The 15312-nt window shown below is 39.9% G+C and overlaps 2 protein-coding genes across 2 annotated transcripts in view; both read left to right on the forward strand.

The window, feature by feature from the left end:
• Positions 1-7043: 7043 nt before the first annotated feature.
• Positions 7044-15312, forward strand: part of LOC110053120 (run domain Beclin-1-interacting and cysteine-rich domain-containing protein-like) — a 61693-nt gene continuing 53424 nt past the window's right edge. The window contains exon 1 of the mRNA XM_089295026.1: positions 7044-7300. Within this exon, the coding sequence (XP_089151152.1) occupies positions 7091-7300 (210 nt within the window). The 5' untranslated portion in view covers positions 7044-7090. The remainder of the gene's footprint in view (positions 7301-15312) is intronic.
• On the forward strand, positions 10333-13047 carry LOC149109246 (uncharacterized). The gene has a single exon (XM_089295027.1). It carries the CDS (start codon positions 10949-10951, stop codon positions 12392-12394), a length of 1446 nt encoding a protein of 481 aa, XP_089151153.1. The 5' UTR covers positions 10333-10948; the 3' UTR covers positions 12395-13047.

Genomic DNA, 15312 nt, shown 5'->3' on the forward strand with positions numbered 1-15312 from the left:
GATACGTTCTGTAAAAGTTCACATGACGCGGTCGTCGTTTTAAATTTGTTACTCTGATTTGCAACTTGCTTTTAAGTGGAAACTCTGACGCCTCTGCAGTCTTTGATACAAAATTGCACATACCCGTCACGTTTTCATATGATGGAACAATACACGTGGATTCAAGAAATGACACCACTACTTCCATTAAGCATGTCTCTTGCATAGTATCCAAGACCCCTGATTTATCTCAAAATTGTTCTCCGCAAGGAATTTTTCGCTTCTCTTCCTTTTTAAAGTCGAAGGGCTTGAGGTACATTTCACTGTTTTTGTTTTTCTTGTTTTTTCCGTCACCTTCATATCCATTCATTTTTTTCTCTTGCTTTCATTCACCTCCATATCCTTTCATTTACCTTCATCAGCTTTCATTCATCTTCACCTTCATTCATTTGCCTCCATCTTCTGTCATTGACCTTCATATATTTATCCCCATTTGCCTTCATCTTCCTTTACCTGTATCAATGGTATCTCTTAGGGGCGAAAATGAATTTGTGCCACACCCCCGATAATGGTTTCCAATACTTTTTAAGGGTTCTTTTAAATTTTTCCGAATAGCTTTCCCGTCACTTTTATAGAAAGAGTAGCTGTCGCGAGGTTGTTCAAGTATTGTAAATTATAACAATGAAAAGGAAGATAAAATTAAGGTGGCCGAACACAGTTTTCGCGCGCGCTTTTCCTGATGCAATTCAGCGCGCGCACAAAGATTGCAAAAAACAAACATGCCGTCAATAGAGCGATAATTTTATTTACATGCATACATACATACTTTATTGGAACTCCCTCTAACAGGGCTTTTCAGTCACAATAAACTAACTATTAAAAAAATACTAGAATCCATTTACTCAACACCCGCAGTATCTGTGCTATTTTCTCTATAATTGAACGCAGTGTGTTGATGGCTTTAGTCTTTTATCACAAATATATGTTAGAAAAGGTAAAGATGGAAAGAACTCAGCAATTCTCAGCTTTGTCTTTGTTACCGAAAGAACCTAGTTAAATGCAGCGCATGCGTAGTAAGTCAAAAAATTGCGATTGAATGAAAATTTGCACTCTCGGAAATACGCCTATTTCTCGAGAACCACTCATTAGAATTTCACAAAATTTGGCACGAAAATACTGTAGGAAATAAGTAACTGGAGTATTGAAAATAATTGAACTTTAACAAAGGAAACTATAGATATTCCAGTAAACCTTCAACAAGGGATAATTAAAGATCTCTCTGTTAAATTATTAGCAAAATTGTGTTTACTTGTGAGAATCGTTACAAGCTTGTTGCATGCAAATTATAAAGAAAACCTAATGACTAGATTTTCTACAACTTTTCGCTAGAACGTTGTATCTCCCAATTCATGCGAAGACGACACAGGCTCAGAGTACAGTGATTCTGATGACTCTTCAAATGACTCTTTGACATACGTCGATTTGAAGCGATGTTTGCACCGGAGGAAGAACTCCAACAAGTAAACTAGGTATTGGGGAATCAATGGGAGGAGACTCGTTTCTTTCTATAAAAGAAAATGAGGGCAAGAGTTTATGGAATCAGAAAAAGCGCCTGTTGATTTGGGGCCTTGGAGAGTTTTACAAACTATTTGTTTGATCGTATGCCGAGATGTGCTTGTGATTAACACGATTGCCACAAACTCAACCAATTTGAAAGTTTTGTACAATTACGTGGCGCAATCTGAAAGCGTGAAGGCTATGTCATTGGCAATGGCTGCAAAGTCGCCGGCGCAAGTAGCAGCAAAGATAAAACATTTGAATGAACATCATACTGTTTAACCATCCCTCTGTCAACCTTAAGCAGAGAGGTTTTTGAGACACGGACGCACACCAAAAGCAGTCTGTTCTCCTTCCGGTCGCCGTCCGTGTCTCAAAAACGTCTTTGCTTAATATTTTAAGTAAACCACGACGACGACGGCAACGAGAACGTCACTAAACAAAAAATCTATCTAGTAGAACAATAGCACTGCATGCACGTTTAAAATCAATGTACATTTCTTTGCGTTCACTTCAAACCAACAACGTAGAATGTCCGTCCTTACAGTTTTTGCTAGATGTACGTATAACAACAACTAACTTTATTGCATTAGCCTGCGAATAAAACCGCTTCTCTCGCGCAACGACCCTTGGCGGTGGGCGATGAGAGGCGACTGTATTCGCAGGCTATATTTGAATGACCGTAAATACATACAGTATGAAATTTACACTTACTGTACCACAGTTATAGCGAGTTTTTGTACGAAAATACAAATTCATTTGTAATTAGGCGCTGTTCTCGCCGCCGTCGCAGTCCTTGCTTTTAAGATCCCTATAAGAGTTTTGTACTTTTTGGAACTTGATTCTTTATCTGTTGTTAGACTGTGCAAGGTTAAAATTGGCAACGAAAGACAGTTATTTTTGCGAACCGACATACGGTACAATTGTAAGAGTTATAGTTTTTACAGCGCTCCACAGTTACAGTTTATATAGCGCCCTTTTTTCAATACGCTGCTTCTCTCGAGAAGGGTATGGGTGTGCCAAAGTTAATAGAAGGAAATGGTCAAGGAGTCCCGGCAAACAACAAAGGAGCAACCAAAGAGGCCAACGGATTTATGTCGGAAGGTCTAGGACCCTGCACATCTTTTGTTAAGCTGTACACTAATTACCCAATTGTAAAACTTCTTTTGGTAAGTTGCATGAGCACAAATAATCACCTTTTGTATTTGTGCAGTGTCAATATTCCCTACAAAGCGGCCAAAAACATACAACAAAAGACCTTTTCTGGGCTCCTTAACCATTCCCCTGGAGTTAAGGTAGAGTATTAACTCCTCCTTTATAGGTTTTTGAAGTTAATCTAGGATAAGTGTTAAAAGTGGAAATGAATACATTAACAAGAATCAATTTACAATACATATATAAAGGGAAATAAAAAATGCAGGGCCCGAAGGATGATGCTTGAGGACATCTACGTTCCATCTTTTTCCAGTCACTTGTAATTTCGCCCAGTTTTGCTGTATTTTTTCTGTTTTTGAAAAACGATCGCATCAAGTCAAGAGATCCACTTCCAAAGCCATAATATAAGCCCCCAACTAATCTTTATCGTCAAAGAGTGACTCAAGCGGTCGAAGGCCTTACTCATATCAGTAGATAAAACATACAAAAGTTGTTTTGTGTCGACGGCCAGTTTCCGATCGTCTATCAGTCCAAGCAAGTTTCTTCCCGTACGTTCTTCTGTGAGATCGCGAAGTCTCATCCACTTGATTTCTCTGGGGGTGATCTTTTCAAGTGCCGCTGACACTTCAGCCACCGTAAATCAAAATTGTTTTCTTTGTAAACTTCTTGTATGCTTCTAAAACTATCATCTTCCTCGGTCAGACTACTAACTTGATCTCATCCAATATTTAATGCCGCATTGGTAGAGTACCTGGCCAGCATTTCTGCCACTTCATTTTAATTCTTTTCCACATTGTTTCCCTCAGTTTTTAGGTTTATTGCTGTAGATGCCTTGCCTTTGTTGCTAGTAAACGGGTTTGAAAGTGAAGTAGGACTTATCTGGTCGGTCTCTGCGTTCTTCCGTCTCTTTGTACCAATATGCGTGGCTAAGTTTCGGTACTTCCTCTTGAGTTAGTGAGTTCCAAGTTCTCGGCCGTACAATACTTAGGAAACTTTCCAGTGTACTTTCTTTCCATTCTCAGAGCATTTTTCCATACCAGTGTCATATAAGGGATATCCTGTTCTCTCACTTTCTTTCTTTTGACTGGTACATACTTGTTCACAACACTTTCAAATAGTCCTCTCCAGTAATCATACTTAACATCTATGAAGGTAAATATGGCACCGACATGCCAAGGCGCATTGATTAGTTCTTCATAAAGCAGTTCAAGATCTGTGTTCTTAGTCCGCCTGAATGTTATGATCTTAGTCTTATAGGAGAATCTTTGTTTACAATATTTGCCTCATTACCATAAGCGATACAGTTTCTGATGGAGCTACAAAGAGATTAATACTGAATATTGAAATGGTACAGCACGATTAACTGTCCCAAGGAATTTGCCGGCGCGATGTATTGAATACTTTTTGTGCGACGTGGATTTAAAAGCTCGAAATTTTACAAAGAATGTATGAGCTCATTAGTGCTTTTGCCACACGGAAATTTTGATGTTTTCGAAAGCCAATTTCTCCTCGAATATTACACCCAAAGAGCCAGAAATTTCACCACTTACTAAGTTTCACAAGCTTTTTAAGTTTTTCTAGTAAAATCGTGCCTAGCGTAATACCTTCTATGCGCAAAGTCGTATGTTAATGGGAAAAATGTAAACAATGACGTCAGCAAAGATTCGCCTATACTGGCAGACTTTCTCCGTCATTTCCACATAGATCAGGTGATGGTCACTTATCTCTGGGTTGTAAAACCCGCACCTTTTGAACAGCTCTGGGGTGTTTGTGAGCAGCATATCCAAAAGCGTGCAAAAGTGTGTCTTGGATAGTAGCCTCTGTTATTAGGCTGAATTAAATACCTCCAATTTCCTCACCCCAACCAGGGCTGAGCCTGCCCTAGTTTAAGTCTCCTAATGTAAATGTGCCCTGCTACTGAAGACACGCCCACCCAAAAACGTAGTTTATTTCTTGCTCTACATTCTGCATGTACTGACTTTGATTCAGTGATCTCTTTCGATTGTCTAGGTGCCTGTAAAGCGCTAAACACGATATTTATTTCCTCCTTATGGTATATTCAACAGCAATAGCTTCCAGCGTCTTGTAGCTCTAGAAAAATAAGGAATGAGTCGACCTCCCCCTTTGGTTCTGTCTCTGCGATACATATGGTATCCTTGTAGACTAAACTGGTCGTCGGAATAAGAACTGTCAATTTTGGTTTCAGATACATAAGTATTTACGCTTTAAAAGAACCATTCAGCAATTTTAGTTACTCAAATTTGTTTTGTACGCTGTTAAAGTTCAAGTGTGCTACAAAAGCATTGTGTGAGTTGTTTTTTCGTTCTTCAATAATCGAGCTCTCCTGGGGATTAAGAGGTACATAACACTGTGTTGCTCCTCCCTTTTTACCCTTCTCTGAGCGTGCATTTCTAGAGAATAAGGTGACGGAATTAAAAATCTTTAGAGCATGGGAAAAAAAAGGAGTAATAAAACCCCTAAAGTACGCTAAGCACCTCAACTAAACAAAGCACTTCGAGTACGTAGTGCATCTCAAGTAAGCAAAGCATCTCAAGTAATCAAAGCACCTCAAGTAAGCAAAGCACCTCAAGTAAGCAAAGCACCTAAAGTAAGCAAAGCACCTCAAGTAAGCAAAACACCTCAAGTGACGAAAGCACCTCAAGTAATCAAAGCATCTCAAGTAATCAAACCATCTCAAGTAAGCAAAGCATCTCAAGTAATCAAAGCATCTCAAGTAATCAAAGCACCTCAAGCTAGCAAAGCATCTCAAGTAAGGAAAGCACCTCAAGTAGGCAAACCGCCACAAGTAAGTCAAGCACCTCAAGTAAGCAAAGCACCTCAAGTAAGCAAAGCAACACCAGTAAGCAAAGCATCTCGAGTAAGCAAGGCACCTAAAGTAAGCAAAGCACCTCAAGCGAGCAAAGCACCTCAAGTAAGGCAAGAAGGTCAAGTAAGCAAAGCACCTCAAGTAAGCAAAGCATCTCAAGTAAGTCAAGTACCTCAAGAAGGTCAGGAGCCTTAAGAACGCAAAGATTCTCAAGTAAGCAAAGCACCTCAAGTAAGCAAAGCACGTCAAGTAGGCAAAGCACCTCAAGTACGTCAAGGACCTTAAGTAAGTCAAGCACCTCAAGAAAGCAAAGATCCTCAAGTAAGCAAAGCACCTCAAGTGAGGAAAGCACCTCAAGTAGGCAAAGCACCTCAAGTAAGCAAAGCACCTCAAGTAAGCAAAGTACCTCAAGTAAGGAAAGCACCTGACGTAAGGAAAGCACCTTAAGTAAGGAAAGCACCTCAAGCAAGGAAAGCACCATAAGTAGGCAAAGCACTTCAAGTAGGCAAAGCACCTTAAGTAAGCAAAGCACCTCAAGTAAGGAAAGCACCTCAAGTAAGCAAAGCACCTCAAGTAAGGAAAGTATCTCGAGTAATCAAACCATCTCAAATAAGCAAAGCATCTCAAGTAATCAAAGCACCTCAATTAAGCAAAGCATCTCAAGTAAGCAAAGCACCTAAAGTAAGCAAAGCACCTCAAGCTAGCAAAGCATCTCAAGTAAGGAAAGCACCTCAAGTAGGCAAACCGCCACAAGTAAGTCAAGCACCTCCAGTAAGTAAAGCATCTCAAGTAAGCAAGGCACCTAAAGTAAGCAAAGCCTCAAGCAAGTAAAGCGCCTTAAGTAAGGCAAGCAGCTCAGGTAAGCAAAGCACCTCAAGTACGTCAAGCACCTCAAGTAAGCAAAGCATCTCAAGTAAGTCAAGTACCTCAAGTACGTCAGGAGCCTTAAGAACGCAAAAGATTCTCAAGTAAGCAAAGCACCTCAAGTAAGCAAAGCACCTCAAGTAAGCAAAGCACCTCAAGTAAGCAAAGCACCTCAAATAGGCAAAGCACCTCAAGTAAGTCAAGCACCTCAAGAAAGCAAAGATCCTCAAGTGAGCAAAGCACCTCAAGTGAGGAAAGCACCTCAAGTAGGCAAAGCACCTCAAGCAAGCAAGGCACCTCAAGTAAGGAAAGCACCTCAAGTACGCAAATCACCTCAAGTAAGCAAAGCACCTCAAGTAGGCAAAACACCTGAAGTAAGGAAAGCACCTGAAGTAAGTCAAGAATCTCAAGTAAGTCAAGCATGTCAAGTAAGTCAAGCACTTCAAGTAAGTCAAGCATGTCAAGTTAGACAAGAATCTCAAGTAAGACAAGCACCTCGAGTAAGACAAGCAACTCAAGTAAGTCAAGCATGTCAAGTAAGACAGGCATCTCAAGCATGTCAAGCATATATGACACATATATTTCGGTACAATATATGTCCCCATACATGACCTACCTACCTAACAGAAACCCTTGTACCCAGGGTCTCCACTTTTCAAAAATCGAGGAAACCTGAATACCAGAGTTTTACGTCACGCAATAACAAAGATGGCGGAAACGGCGGATGAGGATGAGGAGGATGCGCCGGGAGCAATACGGCATGCAAAAAAAAGGTGGTCGCTGTTGTTTGCTCTCAAATGTACAGTGGAAAACATTCTGACGTCTGACTCACAAAGTAGCGTGGATACCAACGATAGATTTAACCGAGTTAAAAGTGATTTGGAACGCATTATCAAGCACGGGCAACGGAAACAGCTGGTAAGCTGAATTTTCATTTTTATGGTAACCGGTCGTTTCTTCTATGTGGTGTTCACGAACTTTCAGTTCGCTATCGTCTGGTAAAGGTAAATAAATTAATTTCGATAGTTTTTTATAAAGTTTACCAAGCTTCAACTTCAGTGTTACTATACTAGCGAATAAAACCCGGAGTAAAAACACGGACAACTACTTTCCACCGACTTGAACATGCCGTTGAATGTTAAAGCACTCGTAGGCGAAGCGACCATAATTCTTCCTAAGAGGTTAATGAAAATGACTGAAGATGTCCCTTGGTTCAAATGTAGCTATTTCTGCCAACATAATGTCATAATGGCTCAAAACAGTTTCCAACACTTACATTTTGATGGATCGTTTATAACCACTCTTTATCACTTGATACTATAATCATGGTATCAAAAAACTGCCCAATCTTGGTGAACACCTTGTCAGGGCTCGAAATTAACTTTTTCGTCCGGGAGCCAGCTGGTGACTAATGGAAAAATTTTGGTCGCCAACTTATGTTATATATAACTTACACAAGAACACGATTTTATACGTTACTTTGCATGCAAGAAAAGTCACAATTGAAGAGCGAAAATGATTAGAAACAACACGAGTAACTCTTAGTTATAAAGCTACCGTTGTTCTCAGTTGATATGTCTCTAGGCCGAAGGTGATGGTTGTCTCCATAGTCATTTTAAATGAAGTGAAGCATAAAACGTTTTAAGTCCGTGGCTTTCATTGTGAGACAAACACGGTTCCCTGCGTATCTTCCCTTTGCTACTTCTTCGAAATGCCGTTCTTTATATTCGACTTGCTTTCCTTGATGCCTTTCAACAACTGATGAAGGATTCAAAGTTTGGATTAGCCTTTTGGCTGAATCTTCATTCCCTGCTCGTAAAAACTCACGTAATTCCTTCAACTGATTGGTATCTGCTGCCATTTTCGTGGCAAATGAAAAGCACATGGTGTTGAAGTGTGCTTGCGATCCCAATTTCGGAAGAAACAATATGGCGTGCCATGAACACAGTATTGACGTATTGAAATACATTCAATTTTTTCGATTAACTTGTAATATTCAGACATTATTTTAACAAAACAAAATACATGAAAACAAATAAAAATGAAAGAGGCATTTGGGGCGTTTGAATTTGGCCTCACTGAAATGTACTTTCCTTCCCCGGGCTTCAGGGAAATAAGTGTAAACTAAAGGTGTTTTTGTTAGGCAGCATTACCGCATTATATTCTTGGTTTTCATGTGACATAGTCATATTCCTAAATTAGAAATTATCTTTTCTTCCGATGTTTTAGTTTCATCAGATAAAAGACCCTATTGGAATGTGACGTTTGATAATGCTTAAGCTTGACAGAGTTCTTTTTTTTGTAATAGAGCACTCCAAGCTTTTGCATTGTGCGAGATGAAAATGGCGGCCCAAAAAGACTGTCGCGTAGGTTAAAAGATGAGTTATCGCTGTAGTTTTTGCTAAATAAACGGTGCTTGCTCTAGAAGAAGCATCTTTTTCAATGTGTCAGAGCTCTAGAGTAAAAATTTTCGTTTCAATAGCAAAACTCAACGACAGATGTTTTTGTTCTAATTACGGCTGCCATGTTTGTGCCCCTCCGAAGGACACAAACATGGCGTCTCCATACAAAGCTCTATAAATTTGGGTGACACACTTTTGCGAATAACGGGCGAATGAAAAACAGCAGAAACCTGATTCTTGGCGAGGTTGTTTATATAGCAATCATTTATCATATCCCAGATTCTTGAGTTTATTTATTGAATATATACAGGCAAAAACTAACGATAGACAAATCTGACGTTTTGGCGACATCTTGGCGCCATTGTCAAGGGAAACTAATTAAATATGCGATTTCAAGAGTAACTAAGAGTTCAGAGTTTCTAATTTGCATAAGTTAGACAAAGACTTTAGCACGAACTGAGTCTGATTGTACATTTAAACACGGTCGTAATTGTTTAATGAGTAACATCTCATTAATGAGACAATCAAACTTGTTGTGTGACCAGTGCGATGCTGGTTATGTCAGTTACACCCGTGGCCATCTGTTCGTACGCATTGATGGACATAGAAGCAAGACCTCGTCAGTAATAATAATAATATAATAATAAAATATTTATATAGCGCCAATATCCTAAAAGTTCAAAAGCGCTTTACAGTTAGAAATATTAAAAACACTTAAGACTAATAAAGTAAAAATAAAAAAAATGTCGCTAAAGAGTTATAAAAATGCTTTTTTAAAAAGGAACGTTTTTAGTTTATGTTTAAAAAGGGACACTGAGGAGCTGTTCTTGGTGTCAGACGGAAGAATGTTCCAGAGTGTAGGAGCTGCTACAGAGAAAGATCTTGTGCCATACGTTTTCAAATTGAAGTGCGGAATGGAAAGAAGTTCTTTAGAAGATGAACGTAGCTGACGAGACGGAGTGTAAGGAGTGAGAAGATCACGAACGTATGAAGGTGCCAGATCATTTAGGGCCTTGTACGTGATGAGTAGAATTTTAAAGATGATACGATAGTTAACAGGAAGCCAGTGGAGATTAAACAAAATAGGTGTGATGTGTTCGTGTTTTCTAGAGAGGGTGATGAGACGAGCAGCGGCATTCTGGACGTGCTGTAACTTTTTTAAAATGCAATCACTATGATAATAGACACGCAGGCAAGATTCCGGATGACCTTCGCAATTGTTTTAGCGTGTTGAAAAAATGCCACAAGTTTGATTGTCTCATTAATGAGATGTTACTCATTAAACAATTACGATTATTAATTATTTGACGTGCTGTAACTTTTTTAAAATGCAATCACTATGATAATAGACACGCAGGCAAGATTCCAGATGACCTTCGCAATTGTTTTAGCGTGTTGAAAAAATGCCACAAGTTTGATTGTCTCATTAATGAGATGTTACTCATTAAACAATTACGATTATTAATTATTTGACGTGCTGTAACTTTTTTAAAATGCAATCACTATGATAATAGACACGCAGGCAAGATTCCAGATGACCTTCGCAATTGTTTTAGCGTGTTGAAAAAATGCCACAAGTTTGATTGTCTCATTAATGAGATGTTACTCATTAAACAATTACGACTGTGTTTAAATGTACAATCAGACTCAGTTCATGCTAAAGTCTTTGTCTAACTTATGCAAATTAGAAACTCTGAACTCTTCCCTTGACAATGTTTCCCTTGACAATGGCGCCAAGATGTCGCCGAAATGTCAGATTTGTCTATCGTTAGTTTTTGCCTGTATATGTTTATCTAAATCATTGTTGATTAGAATTCTCAAACGCGATGATCAGCTACACCTATTCCGGAGTCTCAAAAAGTGTAGCAAGAAGCAAATTAATTGCGATTGTTCAATCGAGTTTCTTAGACTCTGCCAGAACTTCAACCTTACACCAACATTCGCTAGGGTTGACAAAGACAAGACATCAAAGTGGAAAAAGTCTTTGGAATCCTATAGCAAAAATGTTCTTGCCGAGGAGCCCCGTGCCAAGATCAAACAGAGTGAAGCCCTCAGAAGTGAGATCAACTCCATCTACACTAATATCCGACAAGCCTGCAGTTTGTTTCGGTACACTTGCATTCTTCGCATTATTAGCGGCCTTTGAAAGGATTACTACCATGTCATGTCTGTGCACACTCGTAAGATCTTGAGGTTACTAAACACTGAAGTCGATGTCGACGAGCATATCACAAACATCTCCTTGCATGAGCTCAGTTTCTTTCAGAAATTGGTTCTCTGTCGAGGCTTAAAGTTCACCATACCCCAGCGTATCTCAAACATTGAGATTAAGGCGAGCTTTGAGAAGGCCTACTGGGACTTGGAACGGCATCTAAACAGTGAAAACTCTAAGGAACTGGCTGCCGCAACATTAAAATCTATAGCTCTCAATTGCATCAACCATAAAGGTCCGAGTCCTCCTAAACAGCTTTTGACAGCCATTAAACAACTAAAGCGCCGTGATGATATCGTCATAACAAAACCGGACAAAGGCTCAGGTGTTGTTGTAATGGATAAGTCGGAATATATACATCTACCTTCCGAAGCTTCTGTCAATGACACCAGCAAATTTCGTCCCATTCCTTCTGAACGACCAAAAACCCGAGGTAGACCACCCAAGCACTATCATCCACTTTTAGCAAAGGAGGCTCTTGTACAATCTATCATCACAAGGATCCTCCCTCACGCTGTGGCCCAGTCTCTTCGTCCGACCGGTTCTAGACTGGCACACCTGTACGGGTTACTGAAAACACACAAGGAGAAATTAGCCATGCAACCAATCCTATCAGTGACTAATACGTATAATTATGCTCTGGCGAAATGGTTGGACAACAAGCTCAAACCGTTGTCGTTAAATCAGTACACAGTCACGGACATTTTCGATTTTATGAACGAACTACCACGAGACCTCAACATAACACCTGGTGACTTGCTGGTGTCCTATGATGTGTCCTCCTTGTTCACGAATGTACCTTTGGATGAAACCATTACGATTCTTGCAGACAGAGCCTTTAGAAACAACTGGTTTAATTCCGAGTATGATTTGAACATTTCAAAGCAAGACCTTATTGATCTTTTGGGTGTGGCCACCAAGGGGCAGCTTTTCCAATTTAATGGATCCCTGTATGAACAGATCGACAGAGTAGCGATGGGGTCCCCCCTTGGGCCCTTGCTAGCCAACATATTCATGTTGTCTATTGAAGAGAAATTAGATGTTGAGGGCAAGCTGCCACCTTACTATCGTCGATATGTTGATGACACATTCACTGTGATGCCCGATTTGTCTACAGCTAGGGACTTTCTTAACACCCTCAACCACGCTCACCCCGCCATCAACTTCACTATGGAGGTCGAAAATGATGGAATGCTTCCCTTTCTCGGTACTCAACTCCTAAACAGAGCACCTCGTATTGAAACTAAAGTGTTTGTGAAGCCAACAAACAGTGGTCTGCTTCTCCATTACCACAGTCATGTCGATAATAGGTACAAGCGCGGACTATTGACAACTATGCTCGATCGCGCACATCGCCTGTCTTCGTCATGGTCCTACTTCACTGAGGAGTGCGAATGACTGAAGTCTGTTTTCTCTAAACTGAAATATCCCAAGCACCTTGTTGACTCCACTGTCAAAACCTTCCTAAATTTAAAGGTCACTGACCAGCCCTCATTACGGTCCAGATCTACGACAGAAAACACTACTTGGGTTGTCATACCCTTTAAAGACCAGGAGTCTGCTAATATCGTGAAGACACAGTTGAAAGATCTCAGTGTGAAGCTGCAGACTAGTGTTCAACCGGTGTTTACGAGCCGCAAGATTGCCCAGGAGTTCCCGACAAGCGAACCTAAGCCTCAGCTCATTGATCAACAATGCATTGTGTATAACTTCAAGTGTGACCAGTGCGATGCTGGTTATGTCGGTTACACCTGTGGCCATCTGTTTGTACGTGTTGATGGACATAGAAGCAAGACCTCGTCAGTACGCAATCACTATGATAATAGACACGCAGGCAGGATTCCGGATGACCTTCGCAATTGTTTTAGCGTGTTGAAAAAATGCCACAACAAGTTTGATTGTCTCATTAATGAGATGTTACTCATTAAACAATTACGACCGTGTTTAAATGTACAATCAGACTCAGTTCGCGCTAAAGTCTTTGTCTAACTTATGCAAATTAGAAACTCTGAACTCTTAGTTACTCTTGAAATCGCATATTTAATTAGTTTCCCTTGACAATGGCGCCAAGATGTCACCGAAACGTTGGATTTGTCTATCGTTAGTTTTTGCCTGTATATGTTTATCTAAATCATTGTTGATTATTTATTGAATGGTTACGATTTTTAGTTTTTGGTGAAAAACGAGAATTGGCTGCTTCTTTGGAGAAAATATATTCTCGTATATTGGGTGGAGTTGCAAAAATTTGTTGGAAAATTTAAAATATAAAACCCTAGTATGCAAAAAGAATTGCAATGATGTTTTCTTTTTGCTGGCTAGCTACTTGAATATTTCGACTTTTAAGTGGTAAATATCCTTTCAGAAACTACAGAAATTCATTCAGTACAGCTAGATGAAGTTTTCCAAAGTATCACACAAAAAAAGCCCAAGAATTTAGAGACATTTATCTTTATTCAACTGTAAATATAATGTCAGTAGCCACATCACTCCAATTCCAAAAATATTTGTTACCAAAGTAGGGCATCAACAGAGACACAATCCATTGGCATACATGACGTACATTTATTCAATACTGAGCTTGCAATGCATTTTAGGGTGAAATTCAAATATGGCTGTTTTCAGCTGTTTTGTGAGCGGAGAGAGACTTTGTTGCCGCATTTTGGCCCATATTTCTGGTGTTAAAAGCAAAACAGGACCAGAGTACTATTGCTTTCCATTTAATTTATTGCGTGAATGATTTTTTGACCGATTTCATGAGAAGATTGAAGTCATCAGACAGATTAGATGGGAATGAAAACTCCATGTTTAGGTGCCCACTTGGGCACCTAACATGGTGGGCACCTAAAATTTAGGTGCCCACTCGGAAGGGGGGGGTCCAGTTTGATCCTCCACCTTGCAGGATTTTCTGTTCCATGGGGCCCATGGGACTCCCCCCAACCCCTGGAATTTCCATGATTTTTCTACTTGGGTCCCTCTACCCCTTGGAAATTCCATATCCACAAATAACAAGACTTTGATCATTTATTTTAATCCCCAATGTACTGTAATAAAATTTATATATTGTAGATGGAGACACAAGGCGCTATATTTTCACAAACAATTGGAAATCTTGATTTGGTCATACGATGTACACTATTTTATTGTACATTGTTTATGGGGATATTTACCGGATCAGCATCCAAGCTGCTGGGTAATGAAAGGTTAAGGCTCTGATCATGAGATTTAATTTCCAAAAATTAAAATGACTGTGGAAAATTCCAGACATAAATTCGTTTCGTGTTAAAAATGCGTTTGAACAACTGACTTAGAAGCGCTTCACTCCAAAATGGCATAGCAGCTGACTTTTTCTTCTTTCAAAGAAGTTTTCAGGCATATAATTCATGGCAGGCCACCATATAGTCTCCCAGCTATCCCATATAATGCCTATAACACCCGTGTGAGTCCATTTACCCATGTAAACCCTTGTATACCCATGTAAACCCTTGTATACCCCTCTGTTCGCCTAAAAAACGCAAAAACATTGCGTATAAAACCCAACTAATTTATTTAAGGCAGCATGGCTGAGTGGTTAGGGTGTTGGACTTGAAATCCAGACGAGGGTATACAAGGTTAACAGGGGTTTACAAGGGTATACAAGGGTTTACAGGGGTATCCAAAGGTATACAGGGGATTACAAGGGATTATAAGGGTTTACAAGGGTATACAAGGATTTACAAGGATATACAAGGGATTACAAAGGTATGCCAGGGATTACAAAGGTATACAAGGGTTTACAGGGGTATACATGGGATTACAAGGGTATACAAGGGTTTACAAAGGTATACAGGGGATTACAAGGGATTACAAGGGTTTACAAGGGTATACAAGGGATTACAAGGGTATACAAGGGTTTACAAAGGTATACGAGGGATTACAAGGGATTCCAAGGGATTACAAGGGTATACAAGGGTTTACAAGGGTATACGGGGGTGTACAGGGGTAAACAAGGGTTTAGAGGGGTATTCAAGGGATTACAGGGTTATACAAGGGATTACAAGGGTATACAAGGGTTAACAAAGGTATACAGGGGATTGCAAGAGATTACAAGGGTTTACAAGGGTATACAAGGGATTACAAGGGTATACAAGGGTTTACAAAGGTATACGAGGGATTACAAGGGATTCCAAGGGTTTACAAGGGTATACGGGGGCGTACAGGGGTAAACAAGGGTTTAGAGGGGTATTCTGAAAGGGATTACAGGGTTATACAAGGGATTACAAGGGTATACAGGGGTTAACATGGGTTTACAAGGGTATACAGGGGTATACAGGGGTTTA

Source organism: Orbicella faveolata, unplaced genomic scaffold (assembly GCF_042242905.1).
Source record: "Orbicella faveolata isolate gen_17 unplaced genomic scaffold, um_ofav_v1 contig_25, whole genome shotgun sequence".
In the NCBI taxonomy this organism is placed as follows: domain Eukaryota; kingdom Metazoa; phylum Cnidaria; class Anthozoa; order Scleractinia; family Merulinidae; genus Orbicella; species Orbicella faveolata.

Coding starts and splice junctions, on each gene's coding strand:
- LOC149109246 (XM_089295027.1), top strand. CDS start 10,949: ATGTCTGTGCACACTCGTAAGATCTTGAGGTTACTAAACACTGAAGTC.